This window comes from Orcinus orca, chromosome 14, assembly GCF_937001465.1.
Source record: "Orcinus orca chromosome 14, mOrcOrc1.1, whole genome shotgun sequence".
Classification (NCBI taxonomy): Eukaryota; Metazoa; Chordata; class Mammalia; order Artiodactyla; family Delphinidae; genus Orcinus; species Orcinus orca.
In genome coordinates this window covers 57,077,672-57,102,428 of record NC_064572.1, presented here as the reverse complement: position 1 = coordinate 57,102,428, position 24,757 = coordinate 57,077,672, and the positions used below count along the sequence as shown (strand labels likewise).

The 24,757-nt window shown below is 38.6% G+C and overlaps 1 protein-coding gene across 8 annotated transcripts in view; it reads right to left on the bottom strand.

Moving 5' to 3' along the window:
* Positions 1-986: 986 nt before the first annotated feature.
* EXOC6 (exocyst complex component 6) overlaps positions 987-24,757 on the bottom strand; it is a 194,949-nt gene continuing 171,178 nt past the window's right edge. For 7 of the 8 annotated variants that reach the window (XM_033404896.2, XM_004279403.2, XM_033404898.2 and 4 more), the window contains 2 exons: positions 3,337-3,449; positions 987-2,265 (listed from right to left, as the gene is read on the bottom strand). In XM_033404896.2, coding sequence (XP_033260787.1) covers positions 2,133-2,265; positions 3,337-3,449 — 246 coding nt within the window. In that variant the 3' untranslated portion in view covers positions 987-2,132. Of the gene's footprint in view, positions 2,266-3,336; positions 3,450-24,757 lie in introns of those variants that run through there. The other variant, XM_033404899.2, reaches the window with a different exon arrangement.

Genomic DNA, 24,757 nt, shown 5'->3' with positions numbered 1-24,757 from the left:
GCTCCCAGCAGGAGCTCGGAGGGTGGACTGACCAAGCGCACGGAGCTAATGCGGGCTCTCTCTGGGATCCCCACCCTCGAACTTCCAGGTGCCTCGTCCCCTCCCGGCACTCCAAGCCTAAAGGGCTGGGGGTTCTCCCCTTTGCTCTGCTTCTGTTTCAGGGAAACTGCGGTCTTCGATGCCTACCTTGGCATCGCAAGCCCTGATGGCCGGGGTTGAGAATCTCGACATCCCCACCCCTCCGAGGTCTCTGATCTACCACTTCCAGAATCCTTCAAAAGATGATAGTGTCACTGCTTCTCAAAGCTTCACAGAGACTCCCTAATCCCACGAGGAGCAGATATCCCCCGGCGCCTTTCGGGACTCGAGGACCAAATTCACTGTCCCCTCCCGCTTCGTATCCTTCCCACCCCATCAGTCTACATGATTGCTTCTTGGGGCTTTTTGTGGGACCCGAAATGCCCCAGGGCTCGGGCGTCCCAGTCCCTACAGCGCAACCCGAGGGGTGCGGGGTGTGTGTGTGTGCAGGGTGCTTGTTTTCCTGCGAACAGTAAAGCGAACTCCTCAAGACCATCACCGCTGAGGACCCACAGTGGTCTGCTCCAAGCAGTACAAAGGAGGCGTCTCTCCGAATCTGGGGACGCCTCATCCCAAGCCGGGAGACGTCCCTGGTGACCTGGAGAGCTGGGTAAGGCACTGGAGGGTCACTACATTCCAGTCCTCAAAGAGAACTAGCAGCTCACGGCTCCTCTGGTAACTTCCAGATAGTATTGTCCCTGGAATTACCATATTTTCCATGTAATATTTTTTAAAACGTTAAATACTTTAGGATAAGAGACGGTCAAGGGAATAAGTGCTTATTTTCTTTGTTTTGGTGACACTCCCATTCCAATAACTAGGGAATAATAGCCCTTCTGAAGAAAGCAGTTGTTTTAAGTCAGGAAGCTCTAAATAGATGCAGTATCATTGAATTTCCAACAACTTGCTCAACCTTTTTAATATTTAATCACAAAATCAAGAAAAGTACATATAATTCTTTGCACTTATTTTACAGAGTCAAATAAAAGTTTCTTACAGGCATAAATCCTGAAAATGCAAAAGGATTATTCAGCATAAATACAATGAAGAGAAAGTAAGGATCAGATTGTTATTACCATCTGGACCACAGTACTTTACACAGTAAAATGTACATTCATTTTAGGTTTTCCAGAGTTCATTTGGTTTGGCTTGTTTCCACAGTGAGGACACGGTACTGAGGTCTGCTCTTTGAAGAAAGTAACCTGACCCCTGTGGTAACTTCTGTGTGTAGGAACACATCTCTCCTAGCACAAGCAGCACCTGAAGTGGTTAGCCCCACTTAGTTTCTGTCCTTCTAACTTGAACCAAACCAAACCAAACCAAACCAAACCAAATAAATGGGGCCAGCTACAAACACTATAGTTAGAAATATTAACCCTGCTGAACAGAAACACCTTGCATCTTTAGAAAATCAAATTCCTTTTCTTCATATTCAGATTAAATTAAACCACCCAAGTAGAACAAATAATTCAAATTCTTATTGGGTTAAATTAAGTTTGACTTCAGGGACCTTTAAAGATTTATAGTTCCTCCCTCGAAATCAGCAGAATTAGAAATTTTAGTCTATTTAAATAATATTGAGGTGAAAATTAAAGCTAAAAGTCAGAAAATGACAGTGAAAGATCAGACATAATTTCATTCCCAAACCAGATACTGGAAAACAAACAAACAAACAAAAAACAAAACAGAAAAATCATTCAAGTCTAAGTAGAAAAAACACCAATACATAGAGGCATAAGTTCTTCTAATGTATTTACACAATCAGTTTCATAGACAATTTTTGACCTGATTTATATATTAGTTTTGCCTTTTTTCCCTAGAAGTGAAAAAAAATTAATGCCAGGTTTTCCATATATAAAATATTATTCAGCTATTTAAAAATCCATACAAATGATATTTATAATTCTTTCTTGTTTAAGCTCTCTCATCAGTGTCTTTTCTCTACTGTATTTTTGAATTCTGCAAACAACTTTCTGTATCATGACCAGTGCCTGTTAGAGATCAGTGTTGAGACACCATGGATTTGGTGTCACTGAGTGCAAGCAATGTGAAGTTTATGTGTGCTGGGACATACCATTCACCAAACTTCTCAGCTGTTTCACAACTGTCTCTATCAACTTCTGTTTGTCTCGATCATTCTTCCTGAATTGAGCAAATATATTGTTCTTTTTGCTAGTATCCTTCATCCTAGGAATATACGTGAATGAAGATTAGTAAAAGGAAATTAAAAGCTATACTGTCACAAGTGAAGTATCTTGGCATGCTCTGGATTATCTCACACTAATCCTATGCTTGAAAAATATACTTCAAAGAAAATAGGTACTACTAATAGAATCACAGAGAAAGCAACCACACAAAATATTAGTATGTAAATCTAAAGCAAGTTTCCTTACGTGATACTATTTTCTAACATCATTCCATAAAGTATGCTAAAATACATACCCTCTATGGACTCTGCAAATCACACTCATAGCAAGACAAGGTGAAAGGAAAAATAATATTAGAAAATTTAAAGCAGTAATTTGTTTGCCTCAGTGGTGTTTCATGGCATTGTAAAACAAGCTTACATTTATTTATAATAGTTCCTTATGTCCTCTCAAATCAAATACACCACAGATATTTTGAAATGTGGGGAAATAATATACACTTTTAATTCAAAAATTGAAAATTTTAATAGTGATGCTTAAAATGAAATATGGTAGAGTGAAAAGAAAACCTGCCACATAAAAGAAGGAAAAGTAACACCTACACTTGTTTTACTTTTAATTGGACGAGACGCACCAGTAAGTGTTCTGTTACTTCAGTTTTTAAAATATCATTTTTTTGAAACGCATACCTCTCTACCTGTAAAGAATCCAAGCCCATCATGGTAGGATCTAGACAGCACTGGTGGCAAACATTCCAATCCTTAACTACGTTTTACAAAATACTTTCTTTCCTGTGTTACAGTATTAAAAAAAAAAAAGTTCCAATTCTCACTTACCTGCAGTAAACATATTTCTAAAGCCAATTAGGTCAGATATTGAGGATACAATAGGAAAAATGTTTTGTCTGTATCAACATAAACAAATCTCATATAAAAGTACACAACACTGAAGGCGAGAAAGAAAGAGGCTTATGTTTTGATCATTAAAATGAACTGAACTTTTAAGTTCCATATAGACATTTCTCTTTTGATAAAAATGTCTAGTTCTTCAATTATCACTGAATCACAAAATGCTAAAATGGTATGCAAAAACATCTGCGGAATATACTCACTTCTCCAAAAGAGTAAGGGCTGTGTTTGGATTCACCCGAAGGTACTTAGAAGCTGGCTGACCATAATCAGCTAGATAAGTAGACCAATCCCAAACCATAAACAGGTCAAGGAGCTGAGGAAGATGGGGAGAAATGTTAAAGCAACTTTTGACTATTTATCCACAGCTAATACATAAAGGATATGCTACTCTTGATCCATTTTAATATGACCTGCTTCTCAGATGCAACAGAATAAGGAATCTCATTTTTAAAACTTCATTAACTATATTTTATAACCAACATAGTGTATAATATCTTTTCACTTTTCAAATTACTAAAATTGTCAGGCCTTGCCTTTCTAATAAAATACTTAATTGCATTTTCAAATAATTGTAAAATAATGAAACAGTTATATAATTATATTAACACGTACTGAGGTATAGAGATTTAATCTTTACACATTATTCAGTTCATACTCAAATTTAGTTAATGAGGGTTGCTGTTACTAACTGAAGAATTTTAAAGAACTTAAGTTGAACCTTTTTTTCTAAAAAGAGGTTAAGTATGTTTACCTTTCAAAGAAGTCGTTTGCACCTAGACTTTTCCCAAAGTAATTTAAACCGAAAGCTCAGATAATCTCAACGAAGTGCATTAAACAACCTCTTCTGGATTCTCCCTGGTGATAGATCCTCAGTAGTGTTATGAAATGAGGCCTTCAGGACTCAGCCTGTTAACTCTAGGCAATCATTTTGTATAAACAAACAACAACAAAAGGAAACCTTCTTGTTTCCCGTAGTGTTTTAAAATTGACTATTTGCTTTATAATCTCCAGTTAGAATTGTTGTCAAATATGGAAGTAATCTTTTAAAAGCAATGCAGTGCCTAAACCAAAGCACCAAACTCCTTATCCAACTTTAAAACCCTAATCCCCTTTAAGCTATTTAAAACCAACTTCCTATCCCCATTTGAATTGTTTCAGAAAGATAAATGTTTTACTTACTACCTTCCTTCGGTTTTTATATTACTTTTTGTTTTAGCTCACTTTATAAGTAAGGGGTGTATTGGTTTTGCTTTCAAATGAAGCAAGTATTTGTATTTACTCATAGGATATGTGAGCCAACCCACTGGCTCTGAGAGGGATAAAATTTCTGGGGTGGTTAAAACCTACAGAAAGTTAGAAGAAAGTTACAAGAAACTAGCTCTTCCTTAGGAAGATGATGGACTTGTTTGACTCTTCCCATCCAATATACAGCTACTAATAGAGACTTTCTTGTACAAAGCAGAAAATTCTATAATGAAAATATTTACTACTAATATTAAAAGCCACACTATTTTCTTTCGGGCAACATTCTAGGCCATACCAGCCATACCAAAAGTTAAAACACTGGTACAGAAACTACACTGAGACAATGTTAAAAGAACACAGTTTTAAAAAGAAAAGGGAACATATTTCAAGTTCTGTGTAATTTTTGACTCTTGCTTAGCAACAAGTACATTTTCCCCTTCTTTCACAAGGAGGAAAAGTTACTTTCTACACTCTGCAGTGAAAATGTAAATTAGTATAACTTCTCTGGAATGTGAATTTGCAGTATGTATTTAAGAACCTTATAAAAATGGCCATTCCCTTTGATTCAGTAATCCTACTTCTAGGAATCTAACTTCAGTAGACAGTAATAAAGGTAGATAAAAACTTATGAACAAATATATTAATCTCAAAAATGTTACTTGTGTTATCAAAAATTGAAGAAAAAAAAACCACTGAAAACAGCTTAAATCTCAGTATTAAGACAATGGTTAAGTAGTGAGGTATATCTATCTATAAAGACAAGTATCACGTGGTTATTCAAATTGATGCTTACATAGAATTTTAAATAGCTTGGGAAGTTTATGATAAATATTACTACTAAAATTACTTAAAACCGATCAAAAGAGAGTGGAAAAAAATTTGAGAAAATGTTAAGAAGAGTTGTAATTTGTGTCGTGGGATTATGGGTAACTGTTATTATCTTCTTTATTTTCATAATATTCTACAATGGGCATGTATTAACTTTAGAGTTAGAAATAAGGTTTACATACATACATATATTTTTTTTTCCAATAAATTTCAATAATGAATTCTCCTCATTCAAAATAAAAGCCTCAGTTTGAAGGAGTCCTCTTCCAGGTATACATATGTGTTAGCTCAAGTGTGTGTGGGCATGCGCACAGTCAGCAACCACTTAATAATGTACTGGCTGCCAATTCCCTTTCTTTCCAAAGGCAACAGCAACATGACCTTTGGGACCTGGAAGAAGAAGAGGCCTTAAAATAAGGGCTGATCTACCCCCAGGTGGGAAAGGAGGAGCCCATTTAATGAATTTAAAACCTACACCAACTCCAGCTGTGAGTACAGAAATGGTTCTTTTACAGCACAAAAACAGACTTTCCTAGATAAAGAAATATTATGCTTACTTTTTTCACGTATGGTCAGACACTCATATGCAGATTTCTTATTGCTAGAAATTACAGGAACCACAAAATTTAACCTAACTGCCCATCTATAGACAAGTCTAATCCACATGCTTTCAAATTTACACTAATACTTTATAGCAATACATACAGTGCATAGTCAACTTGTAGATATCAATGGAAATCTGCATAAATTTGCACACTAATGGTTAAGGAATGCATTGCCAAGGTGGATAAAAGGGCTAAGGATCTAGGTAACATTCACTTATTCATTCAACAAATATTGACTGCCCACCTACAACGTGCGAACTACTGTGCTAGGCACCAGAGATACAGTATTGAATGAGACAAAGTCCCTGTCCTCAAAGAGTTTACACTGTAAGCGGGGAAAGTGGGGAGGCAGAGTTCATAAGGAAACAAGTAATATTTTATGTTAACATGAAGAATTTATAAAGAAAAAACTATTCACACACAATCTTAGTAACTTAAACTAGAGTAACATATGAGGAAGCTACTGTCAATTTAATATTAAGTAAGATAGAAACTGATTTACATAGGAGCTAACACTGCTTGCTCTGTATTCTCAGGCCATGAATCCAGTGGCTATAGACTTGAGCACCATTCCAGTGTCTATGCCCCAAAGGATACATGGATGTGGGTGGAGAGGAATGATAAGGCCTAGCAAGCATGCTGATCTCATATTCTGATTTCTCATTTCCACGTGTGTGACAGGGCCCTGTGGGGCTCCCAGGCGCAAGAGTCTTTTTTTGTCCCCCAATTCTTGTAGGCAAGACTCCAGCCTCCAAGACCTTCTCTGAGTTCCAAAAGGCGGATGTGAACAGTTGCTAATCAAGGGAGGAGCAGCCAAGAAACCACCTGATTAAAGGGAGCAGAGACTCTCCTGAGATTAGGAGACCACCTGAGACCACCTGAGACAGATGAAAGGAGGGCAGGCTCTGCACATACCTTAATCTTGTCAGAGACCCCACCCTTGAGCCACTGTTATAAAACCCTTCATCAAATTTTCTGGGGTTGGGACACATAGTTTTTTGAGGCAGGAGCCTGCTGTGTCCCCCTCTTTGCCTGGCAAAGCAATAAAGCTATCCTTTTCTACTTCACCCAAAACTCTGTCTCTGAGATTTGACACCAGTGCAGAGAAGCGGAGCTTTCGGCATCATAAGGATTTTTCAAATGCATAATACCACATTTAATAAGTAAATAGAAACAAACTTCATGGAGCTGTGCAGGCAAACTCATAAAGTATGTCCAGCAGAGCGTAACCTCTCAGTAGATATTCAAGAAATATCACTCTCTGACTGATGATGCCAGACTATTCCAAGTTACTTAGGAGCTTTCTTCTTAGGCTTCATGAGTACAAAATATAAGCACCCTACAGACAATTTCGGTTTATGAAGACAGCTCTAGAAAAAGGCCAAAGTTGGCCAGCAGGCAAACTAGGGCAAGTGAATGTAGTCAACTGACTTCCACCTTTCCCAGGCTTTCCCTGGGGCTTGATAAAGAGGATAGATACCCTTATGATAAGGCACTGGGTCTAATGTTAATTGAGGTAAATGATCTTCTTAGAGAAAGAAGCACTAATATTTCTGAATGGTCTACCAGTGTCCCTCCATCCATAACAATTATAAGATCCTTTTCACTTTTTAAAGTACAGTTATACTGACATGAAAGATGTAACACAAGACTAGGACGTTATTCCTGGGTCCTACCTAACACTATGCCAGGCCAGATTTACGGACTGAGTCCATTTCTATAGGCTGCTACCTATGCCTATTTTGACTAAGAAGCATGATCCCAGGTCTCTGGGATTGTTTAAAAGAACGAGACTGCTCTGGAGCCAGAGTGTGACGGGAAGGGATGCGGAAACTGGAGTGGCACCAGGTACAATCACTGACACTCCTCTTCACTCCACACAGTCATTGCCTTGGGGACTGCCTCTCACATTCGGTGAGGTTTCACAGGATGTACTATGTCCTTAATATTAAAATCTAAATTATGGAAAACCTTACTTCTCTATCTCAAGTTGTACTTTCTTCAGATGGCAGTAAACAAATAATACATTTGTTATTAATCATACAAAATTTCCCTCAGTCTTGGAAATAAACTGTAAGACATGGTCTCAACAGGTGAATTTATTAGTTAACACATATACCTGAAATCCAAAGATGTAGACCAAACATGAACAAAAATAAAATCTCCCCTAGATTATCCAAAAGCAATTTTACAATTACTTATTAAAGGATAAAGTCAGCCATATTAAAATGAAAATTGGTATTAAGTTCTAAAAATGCGTTTGTTCCAATAGTCAAGTAAAGTAATTCCACCTTAAATCCTTTAGGGAAGTAAGCAAAGTATGGATCATATAAAAATGAATAGCAAAATAATGTGCCTCAGTTCTATTTCATCATGACTTATAAGATTACCTAAAATTAGCAAACTAACTTTTTTTTGCACCAAGGATTCAAAAACACCCTTCATAACTAATCTGATAACATAAGGTGGGATTTATGCCAACTTTTTAAAGTGTGTTGTATGTTTCACTTCCTCAGCCACCCCTGTGTGTGTCCAGCAAACAAAAAGATTCAGCTTAAGGAAAGAAATGGTTGCATGGGTGGTCCATTTATATCCTCAAAATAGTTGAATCACGGAAGAATCACTGAATTAGTCTGTGTCAGGGCATTTAGCTTGCTGACAGCTTCTCATCCTAAGTCGCACTCCAAATCTACACCCAAGAAACTTGGGGTCTCAGACCTGTTGAGATCACTCTGCACAAATGACACAATGAATCTAGGCCAACTTTAAACCATTCTATGAAACTCTTGAAGTGACTTTCTGCTTTTGTAAAAGTGAACCCAGAGTGCCAGGTCATTTTTTCCTTGAATCTGGTTTAGCTTTCTTTGTTTTGGGTCTTTTGGGTTTTGCTTTTGAAGCACCTCAGGGGCAGTGACCCAAGGCAGAAGATAAATAAAGTTAAGCCAACCTCAAGAGAAAAGCAATTGGGGATACCAGGTTTGCTTTTGTAAATGTGAACAGTGACCTGGGGGCTCAGGGTCAACCTTAGTCCCCCGAATTCCCCTTTCCAAACACTAAATCCACCTGGGGGACCTCAAAGTTGCTTTGCAGATTCCAAAAGTAAACCAGGAGATCATTTTTCCTTTGCTTCCAAAAAACAAAGCCAAAGCAAGAGTTCCTAAAGTGCTTCAGAGATTTAAACAACAAAAATCCTAAACCGGAATGTAGCTTTAAGGAAGAAATATGAGTAGTTAGGCACTGGGGATTCAAGAAAAATGGGTCTTATTAAATTGGCCACAATGGGGGGAAATACAAGTCTTTTTTCTAAATAGATGTTGAAATCAAATGCCGAGCTCTATATGCTTTTTTTTTTTTTTAAATAAATGTATTTATTTATTTTTAGCTGCGTTGGGTCTTTGTTGCTGTGCATGGGCTTTCTCTAGTTTCAGTGAGCGGGGGTCTTCGTTGCAGTGCACGGGCTTCTCACTGCAGTGGCTTCTCTCGTTGTGGAGCATGGGCTCTAGGCGTGCGGGCTTCAGTAGTTGTGGCTCATGGTCTCTAGAGCACAGGCTCAGCAGTTGTGGCACACAGGCTTAGTTGCTCCGTGGCATGTGGGATCTTCCCGGACCAGGGCTTGACCCTGTGTCCCCTGCATTGGCAGGCGGATTCTTAACCATTGCACCACCAGGGAAGTCCCTCCATCTACTCTTTTTTTTTTTTAATTTATTTTTTTTAAATTTTATTTATTTTTGGTTGCATTGGGTCTTTGTTGCTCTGCCTGGGCTTTCTCTAGTTGCGGCGAGCAGGGGCTGCTCTTCGTTGCGGTGCGTGGGCTTCTCCTTTCAGTGGCTTCTCTTGTTGCAGACCACGGGCTCTAGGCACAGGGGCTTCAGTAGATGTGGCACGTGGGCTCAGTAGTTGTGGCTCACGGGCTCTAGAGTGCAGGTTCAGTAGTTGTGGTGCACGGGCTTAGATGCCCCGCGGCATGTGGGATCTTCTCGAACCAGGGCTCGAACCCGTGTCCCCTGCATTGGCATGTGGATTCTCAACCACTGCACCACCAGGGAAGCCCCCCTCCATCTACTTTTTAAAGCACTTGGCTTTACCCTTCTCCAGCTATTTGAAAACATATTTGGAAAATTCCACATGCAGCATGGAAGAGAATTTTCAGCAGCAGTTAGAAAGGGCTTGGGCAAAAACTGTAAAGAAGCAGTATTGTGCTTCCACCCACCTCACTTTTTGCCCTCAGGTGTTAATTGCCCTCATGCTGACTTTTGGCTCTCTGGTACACCTGACCCCTAACCGGTGCCTGCCCTCTTTAAACGTCCCATCTGCCAAACCCGCTCTCAGCCAGCCTTTCCACTCCTACCTATGTGAGGATCAGAAGCAAGCTCTGAGCACATTGTGGCTTAAAGGCATTCATCTCTTCAAGTCACTTAATTCAAGTGAACTGCACACAGCAGAAGTAGAATGTTCTTAAAGTATTTTTGATGGTAAGCCATGTAATAGTCCTAAATAACTACTAGGTAGGTTTGGAATTTTGGGGGAAAAAAAGAGGCAAAAAGAATTTGTATCATCAGATTTATATACATCTATATTTGCTTCACCTTGAACTTCTTGGTCACTACCATGGCTAAAAGACCATGCAGACACATATACGTGTACAATTTTACGTGGAAATTTATTCTTTATTAAAAAAATTTTTTTTTAAGGAAAGAGGGATTTATTTATTTACTTTTGGCTGCGTTGGGTCTTCGTTACTGCGTGCAGGCTTTTTCTAGTTGCAGCGAGTGGGGGCTACTCTTCGTTGTGGTGCGTGAGCTTCTCATTGCAGTAGCTTCTCTTGTTGTGACGCACAGGCTATAGGCACGCTGGCTTCAGTAGTTGTGGCTTGTGGGCTCTAGAGCGCAGCCTCAGTAGTTGTGGCGCACAGGCTTAGTTGCTCCGCAGCACGTGGGATCTTCCCAGACCAGGGCTCGAACCCGTGTCCCCTGCGTTGGCAGGCGGATTCTTAACCACTAAGCCACTAGGGAAGTTCCTCTTTATTAAAATTAATTTTATCAAGTAATACATGGTTAATAAGCAAATGGGGCATGTCATGAAAACCAACAGTCCATTACCCTACCCTTTCCATTCTCAGAAGCAATCATGTTAACTCTTTCTGTTTTAATACTGGTGATTACCTCGATATCTCTAAATATGCTTATTTTTCTAGTTTTTATTTATCATCTTGTAGTTATCATATATGAGGATTTACCTTACTTATACTACCTTCCTGTTTTTGGTAGTTATAACAATTTTCCTCTATTTTTGCTTTTATAATTTAATATAATTAAACTCCTATTTTTTGTTATATCACCTTAAAAAAATTTTTTAAGTTTTGAGATATATTTCACATACCATTCAATTTATCCATTTAAAGTATACAAATCAATGGTCTTGAGTACATTCACAGAATTCTGCAACTATCTCAATCAATTTGAGAACATTTTTATCCCCCAGAAGAATACCCATACCCATTAGCAGTCACTTTCCAAACTGGAGTCATATAACATGTGGTTTTTTGTGTCTGGCTTCTTTCATTTAACATAACGTTTTCAAGGTTCATCCATGTTGTAGCAGGCATCAGGACTTCGTTCCTCTTTACTGCCGAAGAACATTCCATTACATGGATACACCATTCCATTACGTGGATACACCATTCCATTACGTGGATACACCACATCTGTTTATCCATTGATCAGTTAGTGGACATTCGGGTTATTCCCACTGGCGGCTATTATGAGTAACAACTGCTATGAACAAGTTTTGTGTGGACACGTGTTTTTATTTCTCTCGGGTATATATCTAGGAGTAGAATTTGTTACAGAAACTTTTAAGAGGATCTTTTGACTCTCCATTTAGTAATGTAAGAATATTAGCACCTTATATAGTTGAATTTTAAATAATTCTTCTGGCAATTGGGGTTTAAAATATTTATATTATATATTTAAACCCAAATAACAAAAGATGTGTAACTAAAGTTTTCTAAAAGTTATTTATGAATGCAGAATATATTAATAAATTACTATCAATAATTTGGGGGGACTGCCCTGGCGCTCCAGTGGTTAAGACTCCGCGCTCCCACTGCAGGGGGCGCGGGTTCTCTATCGCTGATTGGGGAACTAAGATCCCGCGTGCCATGCAGCTCAGCGCCCCCCGACCCCAACCAGAGCCACCAAAGAAAGAATTTTTTCATCTTCTATTTCTAAAACACGAAAAACCTTGTAACTATCCAAACAGAAGAGAACACTTCAGGTATTTTGCTCAAGTAGATTTACCTCAAATAGCTGAGTGTGATTTTGGTTTTTATGATTCCTTTACATGTATATGTGGCTTGCTTTTCTTCAGTCATGAGTACCTAATTCAGCTGCCTCATACTCTAAGGTGAGTCACACACTGAGTGCTAGCACTTACCTAATTACCAAAACTAGAAACCTGGATTCAGGTTGCTTTGACTCTTCTCTCTCACAACTCCTGCATCTTACTTATTGTCAAATTGTGTCAATTTAACTTCCTAAATATTTTTTTCCTAAATATTTCTTGAATTCACTTGCTACCTACCTTCCACCACCACTACTACTACTACTGTCCTAGATTAGATACCATACTCTCTCCCATGGGGCCTTTGGTCTTGCCTATCCCCTCTGCTTCTCCTTCTAATACGCCAGGATCCATCAACCTCCACACTGCTGCCAGAGAGATGCAGCTCAAATACAAATCTTATCATACCATTCACTTGCTTAAAACTTTCAGTGGCTTCCCAGCTCCTACAAGATAAAGTTCAAGCTCCTTAACATGACATGTAAAGTGACTTTTTGACTTCCTCTCCTGCCTTGGAATTTAAGCTCCTAAACTAGGAACTACTCATAGTTCTCTTACAGACCGTGATGATGCCCCAGGACATTGTCATTTTCTTCTCTGAGTCTCCTTCCCCTCCCTTCTTCACTCAGGTAACTCTTTACTTATTCCATAAAATTTAAATCTGGATTCACCTCTCTCAGGAAGTCTCCCCAGACCACTATGTGTTAGCTGTTCCTCTTTCATGTGTCCTCAGAGCTCCCTCCACAAATCTCTATCATAGTATTTTTCACAGTATGCTGATATCACAGTTATTCTGTCTACCCACTAAAGAATCAAATATCAATAATTCCTTTTGTAGTCTGGACAGTTCATGGCTGTCTCAGCGCTGTCTCTTTCTAATACGCCAATAGTTGAAGTGCCTTTTCTTCTTCCTAATAATGTACTTTGTAAGTGCCTCAAAGCTGGTGACCTGTTTTGCTTACTCTCTGTATCTTCACATTTGGTCCAGTACCTGGTATATAGTAGGAACCAAGTAAATGTATGTTGAGATGAACTGCAAACGTTACCTTTTGACACAAAGGTATGTATGTTGAGATGAACTGCAAATGTTACCTTTTATGTCTACACAGAGCCCACATCATATATATTAATAAGATGGCTACGTTATCATTTACTTTATATGTCAACTATTTACAATCAAGACAACTCTGAATTTTTAGTAATGTCTTATAATTATTCTGAAGGCCAGACTAGTCTCTTTGACTGATTTAATTTATGTTATAGAATGTACTAAAATATTTCATAACCAAAGCTCTGCTCTTGAGATTACCTTTTGCAAACCAGTGATGCCACCGTCAAGCATGTTAAATAAACATTCCCAGGTCATACATTTAATTTTCTGTCCAATTCATTGTATCATCTGCCACACTTATATAACAGGTAGTTATATAATGACTTCACCAATGAAGCTCAGACTTCTAATACTAAAGAAATCAAACCTTGAAATTCATGATGTGAGGTGTTCACTAGACTTTCAGTTCTCTCTGATGAGTCACTTTGCTTCATTGAAGCTCTGAAGAAATAAGGTCTGCTTATATGAATTGACTTTGGAAGAAATCAAACAACAAAGGAAAACGATATGGATTAGCCAATGAAGAAAAATTGTATGCCAATGTGTCTTTACCCCAGGATATAGTAGTTGTTCAAATGAGGGAAGCTAGACTGGGCTGGGGTTTCTTTAAGTTCTCCTTTAGACTGCAGTTGCTAAGAAAAAGAGGGAGGGACTAACCATTTTTTAAAATGTGTAAGAGTCTAAGTGGATATTCTTCTCCCCTCCTCCCCATGGTTGTGTTTTAAAATAATGCAAATGACAACTTGGAGACGCTAATAGCTGGATTAATTTAGTCTTCAAAAAAATAAGTCACATATGTTTTAGTCTAAAATTTTAGCAAGTAATATATATTATTTATAATTTGTCATTAGTTATAAACACTGACTTTTGGCTTTTGAAAAAAAAAAGCTAAACTAAAACTAAATACTTCAGGCCCCAAGACATATTATCATTCTATTCTTTAGCATGGAACTCAGACCATTTGAGACAAATGAAACATACCATGACCATTAAATCCCAATTGCCTCAGAAGGAAAAGGGAGATTGTCACTGTCTGCTAAGGTATTACCATAGAAACTAAGGCAGACACCCCAGTTCTAGGCCTTGCAAGAAATTTTTAGTGAAGTGGGGAACTGAATTTCAGATACATATGTCATTTGTTCAGCTTTCTAGAGATAAGGTCTCAGTTTTATGTCCTAGAATATAAATACAGACTCTACTATTTTGCCTTAGATTCCCAAAGAATGCAGAGTTAGCTAGTCTACCATACTTAGCATGATGGACATAAAGAAAATAAGGATCTTTATGGTCTATATTAAAGACAAAGAATACTACAATATCTTGGTGAGTATTTGTATTTAACGGGGCTTGCATCCTCACTCATTTTTTTCTTTCAAATCTTATAATAGATTTTATAATTTTTACTCAAATAACTTAAAAAGATATGTCTTTTTTGCTTTTCTAAATCTAAAAGGCACTTACTTCTCTTATGTTAATTTATTAACCCCTAATTATCCAGACCTGATTGTATGTAATTACCTTTTGTCAGGTATAATAATTTGCTCAATAAACATGTCAGAACACTTGCTGCTTTGTCTGTTTTAACAGATAAATTTGGTTTTTCCATAGCCCCGAGGCATAATTAAATATGAAAAAAGGGGGCAGTTATCAAACTACACAAAAGCTGATTCATGAAGGAAGTGCATATTGGGTTGGCCAAAAAGTTCGTTATGGAAAACCCGAACGAACTTTTTGGCCAGCCCAATACGTAGGAGAAGCCATGGCTTACTTTGGGACCTGATGCTTGCCTGAGTGCTTAGTTAGTTACAGGTAATTTCTGGGACAGGGTAACAGTAACAACACTCTGATGTGAACTTCAAAAGGGCAACAGGCAAACTTTAAGATGCACCTTAGTTAAGAAGCAGCTGTTGGTAAATAGCTATTGGCATCCATCCCTCTTTCACTACAGGTTATAGCAGTAAAATACAAAAAGAGAAACTAAATAAAAACAACAGGAGAAGGACTTATTTTCTTGGGAAGATAAATGCAGCCAGTGGAATTAAATGGCTTGTGATCTAAGTCCTACAATGCTTGCAATGATGTGAATCTACACTATGGGAGTGCAAAATGAAATCCCTACCTGACCTCTGGATAGCCTAAACAGGAAATTAGGACATTTCTAAGCAAAATAGGCTGTGTCATCCTGTTAAAATAATTGTTTCCTTTGACACTCTGTCAGAAAAAATTCAAGACATAGAGTCTCTTCATTGTAATACATAAAACGGGTGCCTGGTCCACTGCCCTCAACATAGCTGAGGAGGTAAAGTCTGTTGATAATTAGGAAGACAAAGAAGGGGAAAGAGGGATAACAAACAGGTAAGAAAGTTGGAAGCAGTCTTTAAGTATTTACAAAGAAGTTGAAAATAAATCAATATTTTTTAAAAGGAATTTAATTCTTAAGAAGAATCTGGGTTAATTAAGAGATATTCAATGATTGGTGTTTCAGGATGTTAGAAATAGGTACCATTTGGTTGGGAAAAATCAAGTTCCTCCAATGTCTCACATGATCAATACTCTACAGATATGACTTGTTTATCTGATTATATTTCACTTGGATAAGAAGTGCTGTTTCAGGACTTCCCTGGCAGTCCAGTGGTTAAGGACTGGAATACACCAGAACAGATAAGTAAGTAGTTGGGTTTAAGAAATATTTAGGAGGGGGCTTCCCTGGTGGCGCAGTGGTTGAGAATCTGCCTGCTAATGCAGGGGACACGGGTTCGAGCCCGTGTCTGGGAAGGTCTGGGAAGATCCCACATGCCGCGGAGCAACTGGGCCCGTGAGCCACAACTACGGAGCCTGTGCATCTGGAGCCCGTGCTCCACAAGAGAGGCTGCGATAGTGAGAGGCCCGCGCACCGCGATGAAGAGTGGCCCCCGCTTGCCACAACTAGAGAAAGCCCTCGCACAGAAACGAAGACCCAACACAGCAAAAATAAATAAATTAATAAACTCCTACCCACAACAACAACAAAAAATAGAAATATTTAGGAGGAAAAATCCCTAGGACATGATGAATGACTAGGTGTGGGACACAGCAGAGTGGTGCCATCAACCAGAACAGAGAACATGCAAAGAAGATCTGATTCGAGATTGAGGGAAGATGATGAGTTGACAGCTTTGGCCACACAGGATACAAGACACACATCCCATTGGAAATGTCTACCAAACAACTAGATATGTATCTAAGGCATACAGCATTTGTGCCAGAGATCCGATGAGAACGGATGAGTTCACCCCGGTAAAGTGGATAGAGAACAGTGTCCTAAGAACAGAAACCTCAGGGACACCAACATTTAGGCAGCAGGAAAAGAAAGCCACAAAAGAGACAGACAAAGAACATTAAGAGAGGACAGCCTTTGAAGAAGAGAGAATTTGAGAGAGGATGTGATCAACATTATCAAACGCAGTAGGAAGAACCAGTAAGATAAGGGCTGAAAACGTCTACTGGCCTTCCCTAGTGACTTAAGTGAATACTATTTTAGTTAGCAGCGCAGCAAAGCAGGTTGGGTTGAGGAATGAACTGAGAAATGAGGAAGTACGGACATAATCCCTTCTAAATCATTCTCTTAAGGAAACTGGGTGCAAAGGAGAGAAAAAAGAGATTGGAAATAGCTAGAATGAGACTAGAGAAGATACTCTCGAACTTCCCTGGCAGTCCAGTGGTTAAGACTCCACGCTCTCAATGCAGGGGGCACAGGTTCGATCGCTGGTCACGGATCTGGGGAACTAAGATCCTGACTGCAGCACAGTGCGGCCAAAAAAAAAAAAAAAGAAGAAGAAAATACTCTATTCTCTCTTTCCTTCTCTCAGATAGGAAAGATCTGAACATATTTTTAGGCTAAGGTAGTTAGGAAAAGGATAAAGCAGAGGAAAGGTAGAGGAGTAATAAAACAAAGTCCCATAAAAAAAGATGGCATCAAGGGCATAGGAAGATGAGAGAGCCTTGAATAAAATGGCTACCTATCATCTGAGTCTGAAGGAGGGAAAGTGAGGATGAGCGTGAATACAGATAAACTGATTGTAAAAGCAACAGCGAGAGACTGACGGTATAGAGAGGCATGAAGGAGGCTGAAAGGGGCTGGAGCTTTCACTCAAGAGTGGAAAAACATGGCTCTATAAATAGAAATGGGGAACGAGAACAACAATCTCTCATTCACACAGTGCAGCCCGTGGAAGAATGCATGGCTACCACTAGAGAGGGCTATGGGCTTAGCAGTACTCTCAGAATTCTACAACAAGGAGGCAGAGAAAACATTCTGCCCCACAGTAAAAGCTGTAGGGCCATTTACATTGGAATGAAGGTGTAAGAGGGCGAGAAGCGAAAAGGTACAGAGTAAACAGAACAATGAGGGAATGAGACAGGAAAAAGGTTGGGAGGTGGGAAGGAATGGAGAAAGTAAGTGGAAAGAGAAGGGAGAAAGTGCTTAACTTTATTGAGCAATCAAATATTTAATCATCTAGAAGGAGGGATGCATGGTTGGGAAGTGTCAGAAATGACAATGTCTGACCAAGACTCAGGAAGAAATGGTGAAAGCTGCCATGAAGTTTTCAAAAGAGCAGAGAGGCCTCTGTTTGAATGTGGGCTATCTCAAGACATCTGGAGCAGCAGCAAGGGTCCTGGTTAAGGGGAGAGCTTCTAGGAGCTCTGGTTAGATTTTCTGAAATCCCTTCTAATTCTCAAGTATTAGGATTTCATGACCATGAAAACCACTGAGTCACAGACCGAAGGTAATTGGAAGATGATCTGACATTTAAGAAAACACAAGAGTCAAAGATAAAGAACTATAAATTGTAACACACTTTAGGGACTAAACTGTCACTTAACATTAAGTACTAAGCACTGTAATGTATACCTAAGAAGGAAGTTCAGGCAAAAATACTATAATGATTAATTCTCAAGCCAAATAATCCCTTCAGCAATCTCAGCCTTTCAATATATATTAGCAAAAATTTTCATCATGACTATGTTATCCACTTGGCTCTAAAGAAGTCACTATTGACCTAAAGTACACTAATCTAAATGTATTTTAATACATGGTTTTATAAACATATAAGAGCGGAATGCATCCCTTCCAAGTGCTAGCTGAATGTTGGCAGTGCTGAGTTCCCCGAGCCATCTAAATTTGAGGATGGGTGGCTCTATAGACAACTGAGAACTTCCTGAAGTTTGGAATATGTACATATACCTAATTTCGGGGTTATGTCTGTTCTTACTTTCCAACCAAATTACGAGTCCTTCAAGGGCATGGTAATCTGTCTTACTTCTCCTTTAGGATACTCAATAAAAGTTTGTTGAACTGAACTAAATTACATTTCATAGAACACTTTGAGATGCAGAAGTTTAAGGACTGTGTCTTTCTGTGACAAAACACAGCCATAAAGGAAAAGCAGAGAAATTAACGCACATGTAAAAGCTTCTAATTTAAACTACTAGAAAAGCTTTGCACAAATATAGCCTGACTCTGGGACTCTTTCACACATAGATTACCGAGTGGATCCTGATAGTCTTTACACAAAGTTCACAAATCACCTAGCTGTTAATTTTTCTTTATCTCTATTTCAGACCATTAATCATATTTGTGTATAACTTTTCACTTGAACATCTCATTCCAGTGAAGTGGAGGCTTTTCTATACTTTATAAAAGGAGAAACCAAGTTTCAAAGAGATTGTCTTGTTCAAATTTATATGTGAAGTAGGATTAAAAACTAATTTCCTCAATTTATAAATTAAGTGCTTAAACAACTTATTTAGGATGGCTTAATTTACACAGGATTTCTTTTTATTTGTATGTATAACCCATCTGCTTTCAAAAAGAATGCTTGGTAAGGTTTTTTAGAACACTGCTGTAAGATTTCACATTAGATATACCAAATATAGTATGGGCAATCCAGGTAATTTTGTTATATGTAGCAAAAAATCGTAACAGTGAATATGGTGTTTCTGGTTATAATATTCATTAGTATGTGAAACAAACTACACTATTGCTATCTTTCTGACAAAGCATTTAAATATTTAAACTTCTCATAAATTATCCTCACAACTCAAAGAAACCTATAATTAAAAAGAAACATTTCTGGCTTCCCTGGTGGCACAGTGATTAAGAACCCGCCTGCCAATGCAGGGGACACGCATTTGAGCCCTGGTCAGGAAAGATCCCACGTGCCGCAGAGCAACTAAGCCCATGCTCCACAACTACTGAGCCTGCACTCTAGAGCCCATGAGCCACAACTACTGAGTCTGCGAGCCACAACTACTGAAGCCTGCGTGCCTAGAGCCCGTGCTCCACAACAAGAGAAGCCACCGTGATGAGAAGCCTGTGCAAAGCAACGAAGGGTAGCCCCCGCTCGCCGCAATTAGAGAAAGCCCACATGCAGTAATGAAGACCCAACACAGCCAAAAATAAATAAATAAATAAAATAAATTTATATTAAAAAAAGAGAAACATTTCTATTTAATAAAAGAAAAAATATTAGAGAAAAATATTATTTCTTATAAATGAATAATTGGAATTTTGGCAAAAATGTGAATTAATTTTGAGAGGAAGGATAAAGTTCCCTTTTGGAAAGTGTCAAATACTGATTTTATATCTAATAATTAATGGATGTATAATATTTATTAAAAGCCAGAATATCACTATTCTTTATTGCTGGCAGACTATTCTAAAAATTTTAACCTATCCCTATCAGTGAAAAAAATAGCAAGAATATCAATGATTAAAAACATTTAGATTTGGGACTACCTCTATGTACATTATGCACTGGCTTATAACTCCCAGTCTATGGAGACAAAGACTCACTCCTTTTGTAACACATTGAAAATTTACCTCAAAATTAATCATACTATAATACTTATAGATAAGGAATATTCCCTATTTGTCCAAATGCACAATTACACAAATAATTTTTCCCCATAAATCTGTTAATTTTGTTTATTGTCATATTTACTAACTTAAGCATTTCTCTTAAAATTAATTCTGATTGGGGCTTCCCTGGTGGCACAGTGGTTGAGAATCTGCCTGCCAATGCAGGGGACACGGGTTTGAGCCCTGGTCTGGGAAGATCCCACATGCTGCGGAGCAACTAGCCCCGTGAGCCACAATTACTGAGCCTGCGCGTCTGGAGCCTGTGTTCCGCAACAAGAGAGGTCGCGATAGTGAGAGGCCCACACACCGCGATGAGGAGTGGCCCCTACTTGCCGCAACTAGAGAAAGCCCTCGCACAGAAACGAAGCGCCAACACAACCATAAATATATAAATAAATAAATAAAATTAAAAAAAAAAACAAACTCTGATTGGTATAATTTTTTTTGAGCATTATTTTGGCAGTACCCAGTAATTCCACTTCTAAAGGGCTGTAAATACTTACACTATTGCTCAATATAGATGCCTAGGGATATTAACTGCAGCATTACTTATATGTAGAGAAACTGGAGGGACTTCCCTGGTGGTCCAGTGGTTAAGAATCTGCCTTCCAATGCAGGGGACATGGGTTTGATCCCTGGCTGGGGAACTAAGATCCCACATGCCGCGGTGCAACTAAGCTCACTTGCCACAACTACTGAGCCCGCGCTCTAGAGCCCGTGCCCCAGAGCCCGTGCCCCACAACTAGAGAGAAGCCTACGTGCCGCAACGAAAGATCTCGCGTGCCGCAACCAAGACCCGATCCAGCCAAATAAATAAATATTAAAAAGAAAAAAAGAAAAAAGAAAGAAAAACTGGAGACTCCTTAATGTCCAACAAAAGAGAACTTGTTTAATAAACTATGGTATATTCATATGATAGAATGTTATGAAGAAGTGAAAAAGAGTAAAGTAGAGCCATAGTTACCAATATGAAATCATGTAGCATTGCATGAAAAATGTAAATTTTAGTGTATATGATCCACTTCCCCCCTCAAGCAAAGAATTCTACACGTGTGCACACAAGCGGGTGCAAGTGTGTGTGTTTAAATGTACATTTAAAAAAGTCTATTGGGGGCTTCCCTGGTGGTGCAGTGGTTGAGAGTCCGCCTGCCTATGCAGGGGACGCGGGTTCGTGCACCGGTCCGGGAGGAACCCACGTGCAGCGGAGCGGCTAGGGCCCTGAGCCACGGCCGCTGAGCCTGCGCGTCCGGAGCCTGTGCTCCACAACGGGAGAGGCCACGGCAGCGAGAGGCCCGCGTACCGCAAAAACAAAACAAAAAAAAGTCTATTGGGAAACACACCAATGATTCTGAGAGGTTGAAGAGGAGGAAAAAATGAGAGCTTTCCTTTTATACACTTCTTCATGTTCGATTTTTCTGTGTGTTTTAAACAGGAAGCATGCAATGTTAACTTCCTGATTTTTGTAATTGTAGGTAGCTATACAAAAAATTACGATTGGGGGAAACTGGGTGAAGTATACAAAGGATGTCTCTTAACTATATTTGTAACTTCTTGAGAGTCTGTAATTACTTAAAAAAAAAAAACAAAAAGAACTGTGAGCATGTATCACTTTTGTAATTATTATGGTGTTGGTTTGATTTTTTTCCCGTTTTCAAAAAATCATTTAGAGGGTAATTTTCCAAACTACAAAACAGCTCTAAACCTTTACCCTTAAAATAATCACAAAAATCTAAGTTCAAAATTTATATCAATAACTGAAGAAGGTATAAGCATAAATTACATACCTAGTTAAGCACATAAACTGTAAGGCACCAGAATTATGACACTGAAAGGCAAAAGTCATTTAGGTACAGCCTAATCCTTCCTAATCTAAGCTCTCCCAAAGGGCAGCATACTTTTCTCATATCTGGACCTTAAAGGTAAACTTTGTGAGATGTCTGATCTTGTTATATTCAGGAGTAAACCCAAAAACGTCTTCCTTTAATTCTTTGGCACTTCAAATGAATTTAGGATTGTCTAAGGAAAAAATGCTTGCTGGAGGAGCTGTGTGAACAAGCTGTTGTCCTGCTACCATATCTAGTCAAACATTTGGATACTACAACTTTGGCAAATCCCATTAATACTTTAAGAAGTCAAAGACTTTAAAACTTCTAAAGAAAGTTCCTGTGAAGTAGTCACAGGGACATGTTTAAGCAAGCAGAGTGTGTATACAATATAGTAACAAATACAATGCAAACAAAAGAAGATGTGTTTAATTATAGTGGAAATAATTGTTATTTAAAAGTGCCTTCTTCCTCATCATAAAAGAATAAACTGGACTAGTGGCAAAAGAATTGTATGTTATGATGCCTTAAGATTAGTAACAGAAGACAGAAATTTCAAAGTAAAGTCTTGGCAGACACCCAGTCTCCAAGGCAAGAATTATGGCTTAACAATTCCTTTATAACTTACAAGGCTCATTCATGTCCCTTTAGGTAGAATCCAAAGTTGTTCAGTTTGGGTCAAATACAAGTATATATTTAACAGGTTTCTCCTATCTTTCTCTGGTGAAGTACATCTGAACTTCTTTCCTAAATTTTATAACCATTTGGGGGCATGTTAGAGAGAGACTGTCTGACTATGTATATAAAAGGGTAGAAGAAATTAGGTGAGGAGGATAAAGAGAACAAGGAAGTGGGTTCCCAGGGTACTTCCCTTATTCAGCAATATTGTTAGAAGGAACTATGCTCCTCATAGTTTAACATGATATAGGTCTGGCACACAAGCCTCGCCATCACCCAGATGAAGTATGGTATACACAAAGAGATGGGAACTTCTGACTCAATCAACTAATGACACCTGCAATGCAAATTTCACACAATTCACTGATTTTAACAACAAAGATTAAGCATGCGATGAAAAAGATCTCTCCCCAAAGTAAATTATACACCATTTTCCCCCACAGATTTCATTAAATCATTAAAATATATGGTTGAAATAGTTCAGGAAATAGTTTCCCAACAGCACACGGTAGTTATTAGGAGAAGCAGGAATCCATCCTATTTCCTGATTTCCTACATGATAATGTCCTCCTCAACACACCATTTGGATTCTTCAACGGCTTTCTCGCTACACTCCTTAATTTCCATCCTTTCAGCCAAGGTATCTTTCTGAATCTAATAGTCATGTTTATCTTCAACTTTATCTTCTTTGATACCAACTAACTCATCTCTCTAGCTCTTATTTTATTGTCTAGCTCTTATTTTATTGTCTACTGTTCAATTCTGTTTCCCCAGTGGCTGGCTACATAAGGCATTCAATAAACATTTCTTGAATAAATGAATTAGTAAATGAAGCAATAAATGAAAATCCATCCATACATAATGCCTTTTACTACAAACAGTTCTAGGATTCCGCTAACAAATGTTTAATTTACTTACACACTGCCTTGTTCCAAAGGCATCTTAAAGCAACTTACAAAAAGACATGCAAGATAAATACAGCTTGGGCTTCCCTGGTGGCACAGTTGTTGAGAGTCCGCCTGTCAATGCAGGGGACGCGGGGTGGTGCCCCGGTCCAGGAAGATCCCACATGCCGCAGAGCGGCTGGGCCCGTGAGCCATGGCCACTGAGCCTGCGCGTCCGGAGCCTGTGCTCCGCAACGGGAGAGGCCACAGCAGTGAGAGGCCCGCGTACCACAAACAAACAAAAAAAAGATAAATACAGCTTAATAACTGAGAAAAGTCAGGGCCAAGAGAAAGTGAAGACAGGAGAGAAGATAAGGTTAGTATACAAAATGCACGTGATGCTGTCCTATATATTTGAGCATTCTACCTCCGTAATGAAGAAGAAAATATAATTAGTTGGATAACTCACAGTATTTGAGATAAAAACAAACTAGTTGCTGTGGATAAATTCAACCATTTCTCATATTGAAAACAGAAACCTCTGAGTCTGCATGAAGAAGCTACTGTGAAATATAGTGAACCACAGCATCAGTAATTAAGTAATAGCAATCAATCATCTATACCCTAGACTACCAAAATAATCATCTAACTGTTCTTCCTGATTCTAATTTTGTCCCTTTTCAATCTATTCACCTTAGAATAGCCAGCAAAATCTTTTTCAAATGCAAATCAGAGAATGATACTAACCTGCCTAAAATCCTTGAATGGTTTCCCATCACACATAACATCCCAAACTCCTTAACAAGGCCCTCAAGGTCCTACATGACTTGGCTCTGATAACCTTCCCAATTTCATTTGCACCTCTCTTCCCCTTGCTCACTACACTATAGCCATACTTTCTCTTCCCTGACAGCACCTTAGGACTTTTCATTTGCTCCTCCCTCTGCCAGGAATACTATTTCCCCATATCTCCTAATTTCATTCGGATACCTACTCCTTAAAGAGGTTTACCCTTGACAACCCAATCTGAAGTGGTCCACTAACTCCCAGTCACTATTCACGTTAACCAGTTTTATTTTTCTCACAGAATCTAAATGTATTTGAAATTCTATATAAAGCTGTTTGAAATTATCATTGTTTGTTATGGATCTCCCTCCAACAAAACAAGTTTTAAGAGCAGGGATCTTGCCTATCTTTTTCACCA